The 21,401-nt window shown below is 37.2% G+C and overlaps 1 protein-coding gene across 3 annotated transcripts; it reads left to right on the top strand.

Moving 5' to 3' along the window:
* Positions 1-952: 952 nt before the first annotated feature.
* wt1b (WT1 transcription factor b) lies at positions 953-20,199 on the top strand. Of its 3 annotated transcripts, none has more exons than XM_041785065.1 (9): positions 953-1,659; positions 6,616-6,738; positions 11,141-11,240; positions 12,750-12,830; positions 14,536-14,641; positions 15,391-15,538; positions 16,171-16,260; positions 19,285-19,377; positions 19,527-20,199. In XM_041785065.1, the coding sequence occupies exons 1-9, from the start codon at positions 1,239-1,241 to the stop codon at positions 19,646-19,648; spliced, it is 1,284 nt and encodes a 427-aa protein (XP_041640999.1). In that variant the 5' UTR covers positions 953-1,238; the 3' UTR covers positions 19,649-20,199. The 3 variants fall into 3 exon arrangements, with proteins under 3 accessions (XP_041640999.1, XP_041641008.1, XP_041641016.1); XM_041785074.1 differs by having other exon boundaries at positions 19,285-19,368; XM_041785082.1 differs by having other exon boundaries at positions 14,536-14,590.
* Positions 20,200-21,401: the final 1,202 nt, after the last annotated feature.

Raw genomic sequence — 21,401 nt, forward strand, 5'->3', positions numbered from 1 at the left:
CCTTACTCGACCAAACAACCAACCATAACCATGTGTGATGTGAGGTTATGTAAGGTTTATCACAATTTCCAAGAGGAAAGAAATGTTAAGTTCACATGCACTTTACTTTTTTAGTGTTTACACAGAACTGTCATGTTTTTTACTTTTGTACTCCATATGCACAAATAGGTTATTATGGTGCAATTTTTTATTTTCAGATGTTTTATTGCTCAGAAATGTGAGGTGATTTACCACATATGTTCACATTGGCATGATAATAATTATTAAAAAATGTCAACAGGTTATTTGTGTATTTCTACTTCTTACTGAATTGACATTGAAGAATTTAAATCAATATCGAATCGCAACCTAAAGAATCGAAATCGAATTGTGAGGTTCTTAACAATACCCAGCCCTAGTGGAAAAAATCCAAGAGTATTGTACTCAAGTGAAAGTATAGTCACTCTGATTAAAACATACTTAAGCAGAAGTAAAGCACTGATTTCAAAATGTTCTCAAAAAACTACAAGTAACCAAAAAAACTACAATTACAGTAATTTGAGTAAATGTAATGAGTTACTTTTGACCCCTGTAGAAATCAAATATGTTGAGCACTTTTACCCACACCTCTATTACTTTCAAGCTGATATTTGTGGCGAGTTCATCCTTTGGCTCAGCTCTTATCTCAATTTCTGCACATTTAAATTAAGCCCCTCACTCCTCTGTGCACACTCTGCTGACACAAACACTGAGCATGAGCAACACTTGAACTTGCATAAAGAAAAAAAAAGCAACAACGGCTCATGCAAATTGCTACGTTAGTCAGAATCCCCCCTGATGTGTGTTATGTGTTGGCCAGGGCAGAGCAGGGGAGTCTTCTTCTTCTCCTTTAGCCTCCCTCCCTCGCTCCTCCCCCCTGTCCTCTGAGTTATTCACTATTTGAGCTTTCAGGAGAGGAAGGAAAGTCAGACAGTGTAGAGACAGAGGGACAAGGAGCTGTAGGCCCCAAACACTCCCACTCTTAAGACACCATACAGACAGGGAGTGTGAAATTTGGCATCCATCATCACTGCCAATCAGCCTCTATAACTATAAATTTAATCACTTTAGGAAAAAATGGCTCCTAATGTACAGTGTCACCCCTGATGTTTGTTTTTTTCCTCCTTTTTTAGACTTTCTGGATTTTTTAACCTCCTTGCTGCATCCTCTCCTGGAGTACCATCCCTCATTCTTTGGACTTTGACGACCCAGCTCTGCCGATGCTGACTGACCCGTGTGGAGCCATGTCCATGGGGTCAGACGTTCGAGATCTGACCCTCTTATCTCCAGCGCCTCCCGTGCCGTCCTTACCAGGAGCTGGCGGCGGCTGTGGGATGTCAGTTGCTGGTGGGGGACAGTGGACCCAGCTTTTGGACCTCCACTCGGGCTCTCCCTACAGCTCCCTACCCTCCCACCACTCCCTCATCAAGCAGGAGCCAGGATGGGGCACCGCCGACACCATAGAGGATCCTCACTGTGGACTCGGGGCCTTCACGGTACACTTCTCAGGCCAGTTTACAGGGTCAGGCCCGTGTAGAGTCGGGGCCTTTGGGGAGGCAACTCCAGGTCAGCCCAGGATGTTCACCAGTGGGACCTACCTGCCCGGCTGCATGGAGAGTCCTCCTGCAGCCAGGAACCAGGGTAAGCACGCTCATCACCAATCCCACCTCAATTTTCCACCACAAACCCATGAAATCCAGGGTGTCAGTGTGTCTCCATACTTCCTGCTGCATGCATTCAGGACACATCTCCATATTTAGGGTGTTGTGTCTCAGCAGGATGTTGTGTGCAGTACTGGGTCACCCCGTCCCGTGTCAGGAACGGGCTTGACAGCTTCCTGGTAACGCTCTGGCACTGATCCATACAGCAGTTACTTTTTGCAGAGGGGTTTTAAAGGGTGTGTACCACCAATGGATGTTTGGTATTTGCTGGTAAAGTCAGTGTTAAAGCATCATTGTGCTGCTACTATTTTACTAAATTCATCATTTTCAACCAAAGGTTAGATGGTTCATTTATTTAGTTTCTCTTGCTGTCATTGCTCATTTAATTCCTGGAAATTTTCAGAAAAATTAGCTGTTGTATCAGCTGTATTGATTCATTTTGTTGAATCAATTCAATTACAATGAAAAAACACCATTTCAATTTTGATTTAAAAATGCAAAAATCGGTATCATACCAATATGAATTCATATTTCTGTTTAAAAACAGTGTATTTGCAACAGAAACCTCTCATGCACGTATTTTACTTTTGTAGAAATAACATTGGAATAATTCCAAAGCCACACATTTTACATCTAAAGAGTAAAAGATTACTTTATTTGAGTTTATATAGCCCCAAAAAACATTCTTGGTTACCTTCATCCAGCAACTGCGGGTTGGACACCACTTAAGAAAAGGGTCTGTTTTGACCCAATGCTTTTTTTATTTGACAGTCTTAAAACTGTTTGAATCTAATTTAACCCCCTTTTAAAGGTACCATATGTACTGTGTATTGTGATATCTATGACATCTTTATATAAAGCTATTAGGAAGATGAAATTTAGAAAAATTTAACGTCTACTCTTGCGGATGAAGGTAGAAATTTGTCTCGACTTGCATGCCCAAATATGCGCCATTTAAAACACAATTTAAAAAATTAAACACACTTAAACCACAGCATGCACATAATAGAACACAATAAAACAAATATGATAGAGGTAATTGGGCTCAAACAGTGATAAATCAATATCCGTAATTTATCTACTTCGTTAAAATGAGCCTGAAACACTAAAACACTGTTGTATATTATGACCTTCTGTGAAGATTTCTTACTTTTTCTCAAAATAATAATAAAAAGGATAAAAACTAGAATAAAACGTGACTTACTAACATCCCTTCCCTGGATGTGCACAAAACACATCACTGTGAGTTTAGATGTTTTTTATCTGGACTGCTTTCTTGAATCAACTTTATTTCACTTTCCTGTCAAGTCTTATCCTCCATGTAATGACTCTGCTTTTACTGTAAACAGCGCTTGTCTCTGTTGAGCTTCATTACTCAGAGGTCAGAGCTTTAAACCTGCACGGGTCTGCTGCTGTAGCTTTAGTCCCTGATCAGGAGGTTTTGCTGCTCTGTGGAAAGTGTTTTTTTATGAAATAATGAAATGGCTTGTTTGGTGCTCTGTAGGGATTTAATTTAGAAAGTCTTATGAGTCATTTTTCTATGAAACGTTTCTACATCCCTCTGAGGCCTGACTCAGAATTGATCAGCCTGTTGCTGAACATGTGTCAGACCTTTTCAGTGACATTTTTAAGAAAAGCAAAATTAGAAAAACAGAAGTGTCATTTTTCCCCCTATCATTATAAAATGAGAATGTCAATGTGCTAAGAATGCACCTCTTTAATTAATGCAGTTTTATGAACACAATATTGCATTTAAAATCTCTTAAATCCACTATGCACCATGCTTTTTCCTTAGAGCCCCCCCTTCTTAAATCATAGACAAGCTGAGTCCTCACAAGACCCACACAAAAAATGATAAATGTAGGTCAAAAAATCAATTTACATTTTTTAAAATCAATAAACCCCTAAGAAAATAGGTCCACGTGTTATTTTATTAATAAAAAAAACCTTTGTATTAAGTATTTGATAGATATTTGTTATGATTCTGGTAAATATGTGGTGAAAATACATTTTTTGTTTATAACAAGCGAACAGTTCCAGGGAGGCACAGGATTCACATCATATATATGAAAGTTACATGTCATTATGTACATGGTTTTCTGTACAATATCTTTAAGGCAAAGGGTGCATAAAGAATAACCAATAATAATAAAATAATGCAGAATATATCCACCATAAAGTAGTCTTTTTGAGGCACAGTTTTTAGATCTAGGATACAAACCCTCTTGTAAGAACAGTGAAAAAATATTCAAACCAATGTATGACGGAAAGCGTTCCCATAGTCTACAGAAAACTACATTGTTACCTTGTAACCTACAGCACTGGTTCCCAACATGGGTACCCCAACGGGGGATGGACCCTGTCTGCTCTGAGGTTATCAAAATTAGATGTACATATATTTAAAAAAAAAAAAAAAAAAACAACTTGTTTAGAAACATAATGTATTAGAGCCACCCTTAGAAATTCTCAAAAATGAAGACAGTCTGTTATTTTATAGGCAAAAATGTTAACATTTTCAGGGGGGAAAAAAACCCAAAATTTTTGAGGTTAAAAATTTGTTTATTTACGAGAAAACAAAAAAATTTAAGAATTTCAGCGTTGAAATGTAAGCAATGTACAGGAAAATCTTCTAATTTCCAAGTCTGAAAGTCTCAAATTTTGACAATAGAAACTCAGGAATTTCAAGTTTTAAAAATCCTACATTTACAACTGTGTTCAGCCAAAAATTTACAAGAAAGCAAACTGAAAACAGTGGTTGGATTTTTGACTTTTTGACTTCATAATCTCAAAAATACTAAGTTTTGGTTACATAAAAAAACTTTTAAAGTAAAAAACATATGTATTATTTTCTAATAAATCACAGTTTTTTCAACTTTTGAATTTCGAGGTTTTTCTTTAAAAATAAATTGTGATTAATATTATTTGCTCCTAGATTGGCCCTTATGCACTGTCATGATAATGGATAGTCTACATAGATCTTTTGTCCAAAACACGTGCGTAGGCTCATTATGTTTGGAGTTTGTCAATGAAAACAGTTAAAATTGATGTTTAATTTTCCACCTGGTACCGATGGGGATTTAGCTCTTCTTAGATGCAAGTAGAGGGGCCATAAGGAAAAAGGTTGGGAACCATTGACGTACATGTTAAATTAGTGGTGGGCAACTGGCGGCCTGGGGTCCCCATGCAGCCCTCACTCTCACTCAATGTGGCTCTCAAGTTCATTTCAAATATCTAGAAATTGTAAAAATTGAGGAAATCACGATAAAATCTGCATGAAAACATGGAAAAATATACACATTTCTTTAATTATGTTGAATTACTAGTATATATGAGTTAAATTAGAGACATAAGTCTTAACTGTCTTAGAAATATGTATGCATCACTATAACAAAACCCTTTATACTGGTTTAAATTTTGTGACAAGCTGAACAAATTAAGCATCACTATCTGCATTTGCATAACAAAGCTAGGTATATGTTCCTTTTTAAAATAAAAGTAATTAAATTGTTTCATTGGGAGTATTTCACAATTTCACTACTGTCTGGTAGTGAGAATAAAAATGACGTGGCCCTCTCAGTAACCAAAGTTGCCCATCCCTAGGTTAAATAGCCTAACAAATCCAATTTTGATCATCTCAGAGCAGACAACGCCCCCCAGGTAGGGATTTGATGCTTTAAAATACCTGGCCTAAAACTTTGTAATATGCGTTTGATTGCCTAATCATAAGTACAACTTTTGATTTTGCTCATTTTTTCCCTCAGCATGATAATGACGCCATAGTGGCCGTCTTTCAGGCTTAGGCCCCCGTCTGTGAAACCAGCTGACTCCACCAACTCAATTTATTTATTCAGATCACGGCTCAAAGCACATCTTTTATTTTCTGGCCTTTAAAATAATTCAATATTCCTTTGATATGGCTTTATTTGTAATGTTATTCAAAGCTACTCTCTCTTTATCATCTTGTGTATTGTTACGGTTGTATTTTTTCTTTTTGCCTCGGTCTGTGAAGCACATTGTTCTGCTCATGTTGTTTTAAACAAATTTGACTTCATTTGACATTGTACCGGAAATTGAACGGATGTTAACTTGTCATCTCTGCTCTAACAGCATAGGGAGTTTTGCTTATTAGAAAAAACAATTCAAAACATTACTTTTTGTAATAATATGCTGTTTACATACACTCTTTAACAGCCCTTCAAAATAAAACTCCTCTATCTTTAATCTATCATGAAATTTAATTATCATAATAGAAAAAAAGCTAAATAATGACAGGATAAAACAAACATTTAGAATAGTTTGCAAGACCATTTTTGCCTACAGAAAATTTCGAAACAGATTTGGTGCTTATTTTTTAAATTTTGTGTTGATTTAGTCCGGATTAGTTTTGGTGAAAGGGCCCTCAAAGTGAATAAAAATTGAAAAGGTCATGTATTTGAAGAAAAACAAAACATTTTTACATGGCTTTGTAACATTCTTCTTCAACTCACCTTAATGCATTTCTCTCCAATAATGCTATAAATCACAATGCTCTCTGTTTCTTATAACTTTAATTAAGTTAGCATACATGCAATTCATCACTTCCCAGCCTCTTTTTTTTTTCACTGAGCACACTGCAGCAGCTCATCTCAGTCTTTCTGCGCTGCCTTTGCCAAATTTCTTTTTCCACCTGCCATAAATATTGCAACCACAAGGCCAAAGATAGATGGGGGGAAAAAGAACATGTTACAAGGAAAAGGGATTTAGTGGTTTAATGAATGTCTCTCTGTGGTGACCCTGCCAGAGACTAAGAGCCACTACCAGGGGGATTCAGATAACTGACCAGATAGACTGGAGACGCTGCAGACTTCACAAAACATTTACAGGATGGTGATCTAATGACTCCACCAGGCATAGGAGATTATTTAAACCCTCTGTTGCTTCCTATTTTTGTCCTCAGGTTATGGAGCGGTGAGTTTAGACAGCAACCCCAGCTATGGTCACACTCCATCTCATCACACCCCTCAGCTCTCCAGCCTGTCCTTCAAACATGAGGACACGCTGTCACCGCCAAACAACATAGGTAAGTGTCTGCGTCCTGACGCCACTGCACTAAATTGACTCGCAGACTGGAGGACTGTCATGTCACAGCAAGGTTATATAAGTAACCCGTTATTACAACAGAATCGCTGTCACCCAATGTCCTTCATCTGGCTCCATCTCTGCCTGCACTCACATTTGTTCACACACGTAGGCATATGCACTCTCCCTCTCGCTCTGTAAGCACATGTATGGTTAATGACTCTGATAACTGGAGGAAACTGCTTTATGTGACTCTGCTGGAATGTCAAAAACTGTCAGGGGAGTAATATAGTATATGAGGCTGAAAAGGACCACTGTTCCTGAGTGACCCACTCGCTCTTTAAAGGAGGGCTCTGCAGACAGAAATGTACAAATGTGGCCCTTTGAAAGATTTGTATTTATAAAGCATGATAGTTTCAGAGAGAGTAGAATTGAGACAAACATTATTGTAAGTAGTATTTTATTTTGGAGAGCAGGACTTCAAATTTTTTTACATGCTTTGTTTTATTTTGTTATAGATTTGTTTTTCTGGGGGGAATTTTATGCCTTTGTTCATAGAGGAGGACAGTAGACAGAGACTGAAATAGGGACAAGAGAGTGGGGGAGAGACATGAAGGAAAAGAGCCACAGGCCGAACCTGAATTGGGGCCGCTCGAGTACATTGGGCACGCCTTCACCTCTAGGCCAGGGGTCACCAACCTGAAGATCAAGATCTATGTTAGATCTTTTAGGCATTTCAAGTAGATCTTAAATACCAAATATGAACCACGTCTAATGTTATATTCCCACCAGCTTGCCTTTATTTGTGCGTATCTGAACACACAAATTTAGGGAGTTTACATGCTTGATTTTTTTCTAATTTACATGTTTAATTTCCTCCAGATGGCTTCAAATTGCATGTATGCAAGAACCCAAAAGATGCTAGAGAGGAGGAGCTTCCCTCTCCCACATCAGTCAGCATTTCAATCAGTTGTCAACAAACATGACTGAGCTTGACTACACTGATAGTGCTGAGTACTAGCCATGTTGCTAACTTGGTAGTAGATGGCTGAAATCAAGTAACAGACAAATGTTTTCACAACTTACTAAGCAATCAGACCTCCTCACTCCCTTTCCTCCATGCGAGCTCCTTTTTATTCCTGTGCCGGTAGAACAGGTATGGTGTGTCATATATCTCGGGGTAGCCACAGACAAACTCTACAAGCTTCTCCTCCATTTTCTGGTCCTTTGGTGATGTATTTCACATACTTCACCGAGGGATCTCCACACTCATTTGTCATCATGGCCAGAGTGATTCCCTTAAGTTCTGTTTTCTCAACTCTCACAAATAAGCAAACCAAGTGAACAGCACGTCGAATGCGGTGCGAAATTGCCTCATTTTGCTGCACTTGCTAAGTCATGCTGCACAGTTGAGGCATTTGTGCTGCCTGAGGTGAACTTGTGCCAACTCACGTCTTTCCATTGACTTTACATGTCATAAACTCACACAAATGATTTTACTCGAGTCTGCCGTGAACACAGCATAAATTCATATTTTTTGTTTTATGTAAGAATAACCTAGTCAACTATGAAAATGAGTTTATACGTGCATGCATTGTTTCAGTCTTATATTGGTGTCTCATTCAGCACTTTCATCTGGTGGGTCCAAACCCAAAAGAGGGCCATGGAGACCTTTTCAGCAGCGCACAAATTTGTTCCTGGAAACAAAATTGGAGTGTTAATTTCGTCAACTACAACTATGACAAAAAATGTTAGTCACCGGCCTTTTTGTCCATGAGAAAGACAAGACTAAGACTAGCTAAAAATGATCTTTGGTGACTAAAACTCTGACTAAAAGTAGGTTTGGTTTTTGTCAAGGAGACTAAAATGAGAGTTAATGTTAATTAGATTTTGTCAGACATACAGAATCCATGATTTTTCTCCACTGTGGGTAAATCTGTCCAAACACAACATATCTGCAGCTTTTCTGCCTCTCAGCTGTAAAAAAGCAGGAATGCCAGGTCTGGCAGAGTGCATAGAAACACTTGTATGATTTAGCACCAGATTCAGGCAAAGAGAATAAAGTTTTCACTAAAAGTAAAGACTTAAATATAACCACTTTCTGTGGACTATAACTGGACTAAAATGTTGTTGAGTTTTTGTCGACTAAAACTAAACTAAAACTTTGATTTGTCACAGTTTTTGTGCTGCATGAGGTCTGAACTGTTCTAGTTAGCATCAAATGAATCTGATTGGTTGAAAAATATCAGTGTTTTGGGTCACAATGTCTCACTGAGGTGTTGGTAGTGGTTCCTGAGAGTTGAGAATCACTGGTCTAATTTACATAGATATTTTCAGAGGTTTTCAACAATTGCTTGGGACCCCCTTTATCAAAAGCCTCTAGGGGACACCACCTTGCAAAGCTCCTTAAGCCTAAAACCGCCAGGGATCACTATATACCTAAAACAGCCAGCGGTTAAAATTTACCCATTAACTGAGTCATTGATTTTTATTAACAGCACTGATCATGAGCAATTATTTAACCACAGACAATGAACAGCTCATTAACCCTGGAATACATAGGTTTTGTTTTAGGTCTTTTAAAGTTTATTTTTGTGACTTTTGCCCCCCCCCCCCCAGACTTGTAAGTCTGTCTTGAAAGTTTACAACAAGGGCTGTCAATATTAATTGAGATAATCTTGATGAACTAAGGTCCATAATTAGTGCAATAATTTTTTAATCACAATTTATCTCAAAATTTCTTGTCTCTTTCAAAATACTTTAGTTAAGCCACAGCAGCATCTCCCTGCAGCCACAATGATGTAAAATAAGTCCTCCAATACTCATTTATGTCTCAATATGTATTGAAATCTGTACATTGTGCCGACAAACATTGACCTTTTCAGTGTCCCCTTATTTCCCTTAAGATCCATAACAAGCTCTTTTTTCCATGATTAAAATCTTTGATCTACCTATAAAAGCAGGTCTGTTACCAAACAGGAAGTCAATTACCCTTAGTTAAAGGCTGTAGAAAAATCCAATGCGGCAAAAATGCAAAGCTATGAATGCAAAAAAAGTGGAATTTTAAAAATGTGATAAAAGAATATGATTAATCGCAGTGAACCACAGAATTTCTGAGGTTAATCGTGATCAGAAACTGTATTCTTTTACCAGCCCTGTTTATTACTATAAAAGTTAAGATTGTGATTAGGGCTGTCATAAGATTACAATTTTTAATTGCAATTAATCTCAGGATTTCTCTAGTTAATTGTGATTAATTACATCTTTTTTATCGAATTATATAATATTACTTCTTTGCATTTTAAACTGTTGTTGACTAACTTGACCAGGGAAAAAGGAACTTATTACTGGTTAAAAATTTTGGCATCTTTCTGAGATGAAAAGGTCTAACTTTGGTGATATTTCTGTGACAAAAAGAGGTGCTTATGACCTTGTTAAAATGTGGATTCAAATCAAAATCAGAATCTAAAATCACTTCCAGATTTGTGATTTGCTTCTTGATTTGTTTACTAGAATCTCTTAGGTATGCCTGAAGGTTTCCTCTTCCTGCTTGGGCTAAAATTAATAATAATATTTTATAATAATTTTTGTAATAATAATAATTAATATTCATCATCATGGTGTTTTAAATAAATTCTTGCTCATCCATGAGTATATATCAGAGAGACAGGAAGTGAGGGACTGAAGTGTGCTTGGATTGCTTGGTAAAATGGAAACGTATAGCTGTGTGTCATCAGGGTAAAAATGGTAATTTACCTGGTGGGGAGATGATTTTTCCTAGGGGAAGAATGAACAGTGAGAATAAAATAGGTCCAAGAATGCACCCCTGTGGAATTCCATGATTAAAATTGTGAGACTGTGACACGTAAGCACCAAGGCTGACGTAAAACTGTCTGTGAAGAAGATAAGAACTAAACCAGGCTAAAGCACAGTCAGAGAAACAAGCCAGTTTCTCTGGTCAACTGATTAGAATTTAATGGTCAATAGTGTCAGAAGCAGCACAGAGGTCTTAAAAAAGGAGCACTGCCACATTGTTTGTATCTAAAATCATACTAATGTCATTTACCGGTTTTAAGAGAGCAGTCTCTGTGCTGTGGTTCGTTCTCTAGCCAGGACAGAAATTTTTCTAAAATGCTGTTATCTCTTAAATGAAGAAGAAAAGATCTAGATCAGCACTAACATTTTAGTCTCCTTTCTTACTTTTTGTCAAAGTTTAAATGATCATATATCTATTTTTAGCTAGTTTTAGTCTAGTCTTCCTCATGGAAAAGTGTTGTAGACTAACATTTTTAGTCATAGTTTTAGTCAACTAAATTAACACTGCTATCAATAATGTAAAACAAACTCAATACATTATTTGCATTTTTTTTAAATCATGTTTATCTTTATTTTTCTGCCTCTAGTCGAGCAGCAGTACCCAGCTCCTCCTCCCATGTTCGGCTGCCACAATCCCCCTGAATCCTGCCCGAGCAGCCAAGCTCTGCTGCTGAGAAACTACAACAGGTACTATTATCTGTTTCCCTCTGCTTTTATTGTTACTTCATTTGACTCTGGCTACCTTAAATCCCCTCATGGTACGATTCCACCCCTCCCAAAAGTTTTCAGACTCCTCACACATCCATTAATGTCAGATTCTTTCCACTAAGGCCACATGCGGCTCACTCTCTCGCTCACTTGCTTGGTCGTTTTTTAAACGTGTGAACTCTCTCTGATCCTGCCTCTGCACTGTCTGGTTTGTGAATCCTAATTTGTTCTGAGGTTAAGTGCTGCCCACTGCTGCTCAGCAGGCCAAAACAAACAGAGAGTGATCTACTGCTGATGTGTCCGAGTCCACCCTGAGGAAAAATGAGGAGAAAAGTAAAAGAGACAAGTTCAGTTTAAGTGAAAGTTAAGTGGTGGTTAAGGCTTGGAATCTCCTTAATTCAACCCCTGAATTGTTTCCAATTTCTTTGTCATTTTGATGCAACCCATCTGAAAGGGAAATTAGGATGAAATTCTTTAAATGCCGCTTTGTGATGTTTTTATAGAGAAGGAACATGCACTACCCAAACACTAGGACAGCGCTTGATAAGAGGAGGGAAGACTCGGCTGTTGTTAGAGCTCAGAGCAAGAGCTGCAAATCCTCAAACAAACATGGAGACATGCACGCACACACACTGAGTACATGTCAGATATCAGTGAGTTTTTCCACAGTTTAACATATCTCAGAGCTGATTAGCGAGCCATCACCATCCTTCCCTCAAGGACTCCTCAAGGAATGCCGTCCAGAAATCCCCCAAAACTGTTTCCCGCTTTTTAATGATACTGAGGACAGAGTAATGATGTCATGCACTGGTGCGTGGTGTGCTAGGCACGGAGGCACTCACCCCCGCAGTGTGCACCATCGCCTCTCCAAGTGTGTGCCTGTGTGTGTGAAAGTGTGATCTGCCAAGGTAAAGAATGGCTCAGAGCCCATGTTTTTTAATGAAGCCAGTGAGGAGTGTGCAGAGTGGACAGGATGTGTTAATAAGAGAGCAGTTTGGAGTTCCCCCTGAATGAAACATCTTCATTATCCTTAAAAGGAAGGAGAAAAGGCAGGAAGTGAGCGGAGGAACCTGAATATTCTCATGGATTTCTAATTACAGTGTTCCCCCAAAAAGAAAGATTGGGCAGCAGCACACTTAACATTTTTGACAAACAGTGAGTTGTCACGGATGTGGCTATAATACATTTAAAGGCATGAGATACAAAATAATAGAGCAAAGTATTTGTTAAGATCACCAACGGCAATAAAATATATCAGGCAGAACAACTCCAGCCAGGTGTGCTTACCTCAGAGTCATTCAAAATCTAAACTATGAAGAAAAAGGGAAAATAAAACAAAAACATACATCCAAAACTTTTATTCTTATCTGCTGTGACCTCAGAAATAATCTTTGCAACATTTTTTGCATGTTTTTTCCTGAACTAAACAATGATATCTGCTTTATCACCTTGTTCCATGTTAATAACTGTCCTGTATGATTTTCTCAGCGATAACCTGTACCAAATGGCGTCTCAGCTGGACTGTGTAACCTGGAACCAAATGAACAGCCTGGCTTCTTCCATAAAGAGGTGAGCATCTCTTCTATTTTTATTTGTTTTAAATCAACGTGCTGTTTCCTTTAGTTTTGAGCTCTTTTGTGGCGATGCAGAGGAGGGGGATTTGACCAGATGGCTGCTGGCTTGCTGCCTAAAGATATCAGGAAGTGGAGAGGAACGTACACACATGTATGTGCGTGTGTGTGCGCTTATCTGAGCTTTACACCCCCAAAAATCAAATCCAAGCGAGTGTTTTTTTCTGATTCTTGTCAGAAATTATCTACTTACAGTCATTTTAGGCCACATTTGTCTGACTAGTCCAGATAAACATTTTATTTCAAGACATAAAAAGCTAAAAAAAAAGCTTGCATTGCTTGTAACGGTTAGAAAATAAAGCTTTATGTAATTACATTTTAATGTAAATCATAATATAAAACAGAACAAAATACGAATCATACCAAATAAGGAAACATACAGAAAAAAACAAACACCAAAAGAAAACATGACGGCTTGTCTGTACGATCCAAAGATTCTGAAGTTCTGATGGATTGTGGGAGTTTATTCAAGAGGCTGGCGCTTGAAATGGCAAAGGCATGATCACTTTTATACAGGGAGTCCACAGGGTCTTTAAAAAGTATTAAAGGTTGATAAATTAGTCAGCCGAAATTAAGGCTTTTTCAAGTATTAAAAGTCTTGAAACCAATATTATGAGGTCTTGTTTTCTTATGTTAATCTAAAGAAGTTACTTTTCTATTTATATTCAGCTAGCAGATGAACTTTATGTGATTGGGTGATGCAACACAACAGAAATCGTCTCAGAGCGATGCAGAACAGCCTTAAATGCAAAGACTCATAAACTAAACTTGTATGACATCTTTAGTCTGTGTAGCTGGATTTTAGATTCACGTCAAGAGAGATAGTGAGATAGTGATATTGTGTTAGTATATCTTTATCATATGCTTGGAGCATTTACAGTCCACCCAGACTAAGTAAAAAATTAACGAAATTAACACAAATGAGCTAGGGCTGATCATTTGCAACAGCAGAGTAAATACTTACAGATTCATGTTTTTAAATCAGAATTAAAGAGTATTTTAAATGTCCTGAAATGTGAAAATTTACCTTACGTTTTTTTCTTTAAATGTAAGTGTATGTTATTCTACTTTCTAGCTTTGAACCTCTAGATTGTGGTTATACTCCTTTTGTACCTTTGATTTAGCTGCCTTATAGTTATCAGGCTTTTTTCTCATAGTGTAATCACAAATTATCCAAGAAAAACTACTCTCATTTTCTTTCGTCTTTGTTGTCACATTTTTTTCTTACTATCAGCTCAAAACAAATTCATAACTGAATTGCTAATGTAACAAAATTAAAGATGTGGTAGTCTTAAAAAATATTAAGAGGGCCTTGAAAAGATCTTAAAAGTATTGAAATTAATGTCAGATTTTGAAAAGGGATGAACTCTCTAAGTTATCAAGCAAATAAGGCCTCCTTTTTGCTGTTTGAATCTTGAAAATGAGATGTTATTCTGGATTACTTTGTTCAGTATTTCTTAGATTAGGAGTAATGTGATATCTTGGCAATAAGTTGGACACAGACCAATGTAGATTTGAATTTTACAGCAATTAAAGGCCGTTTAAATCCAAAACTAAGATTTTTACTTCATCAGGAATGTTTTGGTTTAATTAAGTTGTTGAAATGTTTGTCTTTTTTACATTCATCTTTTCTGTCTCTTCAGCGGACACGCACCCAGCTATGACAGTGATCCACCAGTCCCACCTCCATCTATGCTGGTCAGTGCCCAATACCACATACACACACATGGAGTCTTCAGGGGACTGCAGGTCAGTCAGAGCTCAAACATACATGAACATGTTTAGTTTACCTCTACACTGTGGTGCAAGGATGGGCGACTCTGGTTACAGAGCAGACCATGTAAGGTTTATTCTAAAGGCCAGAGGTCCAGATTGTTACAGATCATAGGATACTGCAAATGAGACTTACTTAAGTGAAAGGAGCAAAAATATAGCTTTCATCTGAATGTATCATGCAAAGACTTTTTTATAAACATAACACAGAATTAAAGCCAATTTAAGCTACTTTTCAATGAAATGAACAGAATATTCTCTGGTTATTACAGCATATATTATTTACATTTCATTTTCTTTCTTTTCATTATACTTTTTTGCCAAGAAAGAAGAAGAAGCAAAAAGAAGAGAAGGATAGAGACAAACACGGACACACACACACACATATTGATAATTATAGCAGTTATAGAGCAGTCCTTAGATTAAAAATAATAATTACAGTTTAGCGCATAGATTTTATATTGATAGAGAACAACAAACATACCAATAACCAAAGATTAATACTTAGATATATTGTTTTCCATTCTCTTGATTAATTAACATTTGGTCTTTGTGCATGCTGTTGTATTACCAACTCTAGGTGAAATCCTCCACAGAGGATTTCATCATGTTTTCTTCATGTTTGCATTATATTGGTATTAGAAATTGACATTGAGAAAGAACTGATGCTGCCGATTGCTCACCTCGATGTTAACCCTTCTGTCTTCTTCTTCTCTTTCTTAAAGGATGTTCGAAGGGTAACCAGTATCGCTCCAACAGTTGTGAGGTCAACAGAGGCCAATGAGAAGCGTCCATTCGTCTGCGCTCATCCCGGCTGCAGCAAGAAATACTTCAAACTGTCCCATCTGCAGATGCACGGCCGCAAACACACAGGTATGATGATATGACTTTTACTCCCCTTTTTCTAGACCTGCACACCCAACTGCTGTTCTCTGTCAAATATGAGGAGAGTCAAATACCAGGGGTTGAAAGAGTACAAGAATGTTGCACCCAAATAAAAGTACGGCTAATTTGATTGAAGTTTACCCAAGTTGAGGAAAAAGTAACGGCATATGAATCTAATCATGTGAAAGTGTAAAGATTACTGAAAGTACTGAGTATTAAGAAGTTAATTTTGAAAAGTTAAACAAGCTCTTTCCTTCTCTTGCATTGCAAAAACAAAAAAAGAGTATAACTCCCTAACCACATTGTTTCATTAAAGGAGCACCTTTATTATAAAGTGCAAGAAAATAGAAGCTTTGGGACAGAATCAGTGTGTCACTATGATCTGTTGGCCATCATAAGGAAACTTAAACCAAATTACATGCCTGTTTCTTGTAGTTGACAGGAAGTTTGACGTCTTTTCTGCGATTTACTTTTTCTTAGTAACAACTGCTAAGTAAAATGAGTCAAAGTGCAATACTTCCTTCCACATTTTATTTTTAAAAAATCCGGTAAAACTGTTCTTTTCCTGATATTTTTGACTGTTAAAGCTTCCATGATGAAGAGGGTGTTTTATCTTGCAGGAGAGAAGCCTTACCCGTGTGAATTCCCCGACTGTGGACGCAGATTCTCTCGCTCAGACCAGCTAAAGAGGCACCAGCGCAGACACACAGGTACACCGCTGAGGCCGTACCTCTCTTCTTTAATGGGAATGTAGAGGTTTTAAAGCCTGAGGGAGTTTACATTTCAGTTTTAAAAATCTGAAACAAAAGGTTAGGATTTCTAGACTCAATATATCAAAATGGACTACCTTAAAGCCAACAGATAATTAAATGCTGAGAGGTTTTAGAAATTCCCTGCCAATGTTTCATTCTCTGCAGTTTTGGGAGTTTCATGAAATGGTGATAAAAGATGACTACAAACCTGAACTAAACAGTGACCTGACTTAATCATACAAAATATTTCTGGTCTAAGGTTTCTGAAGGGGGGAGGGTGGATTAACTCATAACAGAGCAGTGGTAAATCTTGAACTGTAAAATTTAATGTGGTACAGGAATTCTACAAACGAGAGCTTAGGAAATAATTTCTCTGAAGAATGCGTATCAACGATTTAAATTCTTTGTACTACCCCTGCTTAGAGGTTTACCCCCAACCTTAACATCTTTTATATTCCCCCTCCTGCTAGCTGACAGGACGTCCTCTCATTTGATAGTCACAACTACGTCATGGAGCTCATCAGCTAAGTTTAAATACAGTTCTAGTTTTAGTTAGACTCAGCTTAGGACTACTGTAAACAGTGTGTTTTCTCTAGTTCTCCTATTTACAGACTTTTGTTTGAATAAGTTTATTTCATAGCACGTTATTCTAGTGGGCCCAAATTACCTGGTAATTTTATGGTTGTAAGTGGTAATTATCAGTAATTTCCCAAGATTAAGGTGGTAATTACCTTACAATAACTTAGCATTTTATTAAGTAATAACTTGGAAATATGGTAATATTAAGTATTTGGTAGTAATAATGTATTAAATATCAAGTAAGTCCTTGTCATAATGTGTGAGTTCTTTGGTTATTTGGTATTTTACCCCAACCCTAAAATTATTTCTTAACCAATTGCCAATTTGTATAAAATTATTAAGTGAGAACATTGTATCTGGAAGTTGGCAAGAAGAAAGAAATGTTTTTTTTATACAGTATAACAAAAATGTAAATATAATTCAAAATGGAAATCTCCTTCACACATCTATGTTTCATAAGACAGGAACACAGGAGGGCGATGTTTCTATCAAAAAAAGCTGAGTAAACTTCTGCACACCGTCTAGATGGCAGAAAAACATTTATTTGTGGTGTTTTATTACAAAACATTTATTAGCCAAAGTTTGCCAGATGACAGTTTAGTACTGAAAGGTTGCAAGTTTGTGTGTGGGAGTTTCTTGGAGTATCATTCAAACACAAACCTAAAAATAGTAGATCCGGAGACAAAATGGTTTTTGCAGTGGTCCTTCAGATTTTTTTTTCCTGAGCTTTTTGCTTCTGTGCAATAAAAAAAAGAAGTTGATTTACTTTAGGGATGCGGAGGCCTGTCTCTGCCCTTTGTGTTTTTCTCTAAAGTTATTCTAGTCCTTTGCAAATAACTTTAAATTACTTTTTAAAAATGAATTTGCACGTTTATTTATTATATATTATATATTTAAGAGTTTTAGTGCAAATGTGTCTCACTGTAAATGTTAATATGACTATAAACCAGTGTTACCCAACCCTGCTCAACCAAATAAATTGTTGAAAAAAAATCCTTTACAAGAGCCACAATCCAAAACCTAGAGGTGTGAGTCCAATAATTACTCAAATAAATATAACATACAGTATATATATTAATCAGCGCATGCAGAGAGCTTGGTTTCACCTTTTCATCGTTTTTTCTTTATCTATACTCAATGAGGATACTTATTTGGGTCACAAAGCTGGTTTAAGCCATTACTTTTTATTGCCATTGTTACCTCTGTCTGATGATGGTTTTGTTATTTTAACAAAACATGCATGATCCTCTATTCATTTTATTCTGCTTATTTGTTAAAATACCAGCAAAAAAAAAAAAAAAAAATATATATATATATATATATATATATCTACGGTAATAAGTAATTAATTTAAAGGATTAGTTTTATATGGTTAATATCAAAAAATAAAGTTAGAAAATCATGAAATTCAGAGACAGGATACTTCAGATGAGGGAAAAAAGCGAAATAATGCATTTTATCACTAAGTATCAATTCTGATTATCAGTATTAGATAACTGAAAACTTCACATTCATCTTGAATAAATAAAATAAAAAGTAAATCCATTTTGTTGTGTCTGACAGAGTTGACGAAAATTAAGATATGACTGGCAAAATTGGCCTATTTTGGAAAAAAAAATGCTGAATTAAAATCCATTCCTTCACACAACTGCTAGTTGAGACCTCAACCAACACAAATTCCTACCTTATATTATTGAAGTAAAACAGAAGTACAGAGTGAAGTTTGACATCTGTTTTGTCCCCTTTTCTCAAGAATCAGTGAAGTTTATCCTGCATGTTCTTTCTTGCACTAATCCGATGGAAATATACAGAAAAGAAATACAGGTTGACTATTTGATTTGACATTAAAAGCCCTCTGTATAAGAGTGATTGATATAGTGTGCAGTGGATCATTTCTAATGCCAAAATGTCCTTTTTAAAGGTTTTTTTTAAAAGTAAGACTTAAAAGAGCTACAAGACGTCACAAAAGAGCCACATGTTCAGTATTGCTGCTATAACAGCTTCTATTGGGATTTAAAAATATGTAAACAACAAACTTATTAAAGGGAGTAAATATGTTGTTAGCATAAATATAGTGAGCTAAAGTTCCTTATGCTTGGCTGAACATTATAAAGAATAAAGTTGGAGTTAATTTGAAGTGATTTAATAATTTAGTTTGTTTTTTTCTTTCTGTGGCTCTCTGTAAACAGGCCATTGACTTTTATGTGTAAATCTTAAGTTTCATCTTTTTATAAGTATATTTTCTCATTAAGAACCATATAAAAATGCTAAATATTCTTAACATTTGAAGTTCTTACAGTCTTGCCTGTGACTGCGCCATCCAAAGTCATATTTCAAACTTTTGACCCTTACCCTCTCCTCATTTCTGTCTCTGCTACGACAACTGTTATCGTCTCTGCGTAGGGGTGAAGCCTTTTGAGTGCGAGACATGTCAGAGAAGGTTTTCACGTTCAGATCATCTTAAGACGCACACACGGACTCATACAGGTAAAACAAGTGCGTATACCTTTATTTTCTACCTCTCAAATCTTTTCCCAGTGAGATCGACACTTGGCATTAATTTAAAAAATCAGGTTGCATTTCTTGAAATTGAACTCACTCTAAAGGAATAATTTCCATATTCTTCTTTGTCCCGTTGTTGTCAGGTGAGAAGCCCTTTACCTGCCGCTGGTCCAACTGTCAGAAGAAGTTTGCCCGCTCTGACGAGCTGATGCGCCACCACAGCATGCACCAGAGGAACCTGAGCAAGCTGCAGCCTGCCATCTGAGCAGCCAGAGGAGGAGGACGTTGACAAAGAGGAAGAGGAAGGTGACGATATGTTGTGCCAGCTAGCAGAGATAGCTGCTGGAGCCTGGTCAGCGACTGTGGTTCTGTGCCAGACTCGATGAAGAGCGAGCGCAGCTGATGCCTCCCTCGACCGGCCAGAGAAAGAGACTCTCTGAGATGTTAGCTGACCTAAAAACTCCATCTGAGCCAAAGATTCCTTTTGAACGCGGGATGAGAAAGATGTTAATACACTATTTTGGATATATTTTAGTACACTTGCACTGGCTTCTTTTTTATCATTTTAATTGTGTCACTCTGAAAATGTGCTGGACGATGTAAACTGGATTTAGGAATTGGACTATGTTTCTTTTTCGTCCTCTAAGATGAACACCGAGAAGCTTTGGTTCAGGAATGTGCTCATCTTTATATTAACTTTATAAACATAGTACTTATCTACTTGCTTTGTATATATGTGGTGTATTTGCTTCCATTTATAGACATTCCTTTTTGTATTTTTTATGCTTTTTTAAGTTTATAAAATTTGGATTCACATCTTTGTCAGAGAGTTTGTTTGTGTGAGAGAAAGAAAGTAGAGGTGTCAGTGCTGTCAGGTTCAGAGGCCACCTATGAGCGGTTGGGGGTTTCAAGGGGGGTGACAGACAGTAAAACAGCACCCCACTGTGACTCTGACAGGGTGCAGGTCTCACCCTCCTAAATCTCCGACACACATCTTCATAACCAGGAACATCTGGAGCCAGATAAATCTCATTAGAAAAGACACATACCTCAGTGTCAGCTGGCTGTACTTCACCGTCTGACCCCCCCCTTCTGCAGAGACTGGGCCCCAACACACACAAAAGCACACACTTCAGTCCCTGTTGTAAATAACGCTCAAGTTTAGACATATTTTTACATCCTCCAGCCACATGATGGCAGTATCAGCCTGTCTTGAACCCATAATACGGCTCAGTCCTAACACTTCAGCCTTCATGAAGTTCATGTCCACTCTCGTCTCGCCCTCTCAGGCCTGAGCGGCCACAATGAATATGTTCACATCAACGAAAGTGAGAAACAGGAAGCCACGTTCAGAGCGTTCCCCAGTTCATCAAATATACACGATGTGGATGGAGTTGTGTGTCAGCTCGTGTGCGAGTCTATAAGAGATGAGATGATTCAGCTTCAGCAGGTGTGTTAATAAAATATGAGCGAATGTGGGAAGAAAGAGCTGTTGCATGGCTCTGTGTGGGCTACTGATGTCACATACCTGGAGGAGTGATGTAAACACGCACATACAGGCACGGTAGATTTAGCTGCTGGCTGTATGTTCACACATGGTTTACTGAGGGCTTTCACTTATCAGAAAAACACACTAACAGATGCACATGCTGCTGATTTCAATTCCTCAGTAGGGTCTTACACTTACCAAACGAAAGCTCTCTCACAGTCACCCAAAACTACTGAGAAAGCCCTGAAAATTAAGGAAATTTTTGCATGTGTGAATTTTTTTTTCACCCTGGATTAATCCAGAATTTTTCCTGGCTGCCCCCTTTAAAATTATCCATGATAAGTCAGTGTGAGTCTGTATGAATGCAAATATTTACACAAATTCAAAATAAATGAATGACATTTACAGTGCCTATAGAAATTATTCCCCCCCATTTTTTTTACCCTTTTATTGGTTTTATAAATCAATCATGGTCAATATAATTTGGCTTGTTTGCCAAAAAAAGATAAAAAAAAAACTTTGATAAATA

The sequence above is a fragment of the Cheilinus undulatus genome, linkage group 1 (assembly GCF_018320785.1).
Source record: "Cheilinus undulatus linkage group 1, ASM1832078v1, whole genome shotgun sequence".
Lineage (NCBI taxonomy): Eukaryota > Metazoa > Chordata > Actinopteri > Labriformes > Labridae > Cheilinus > Cheilinus undulatus.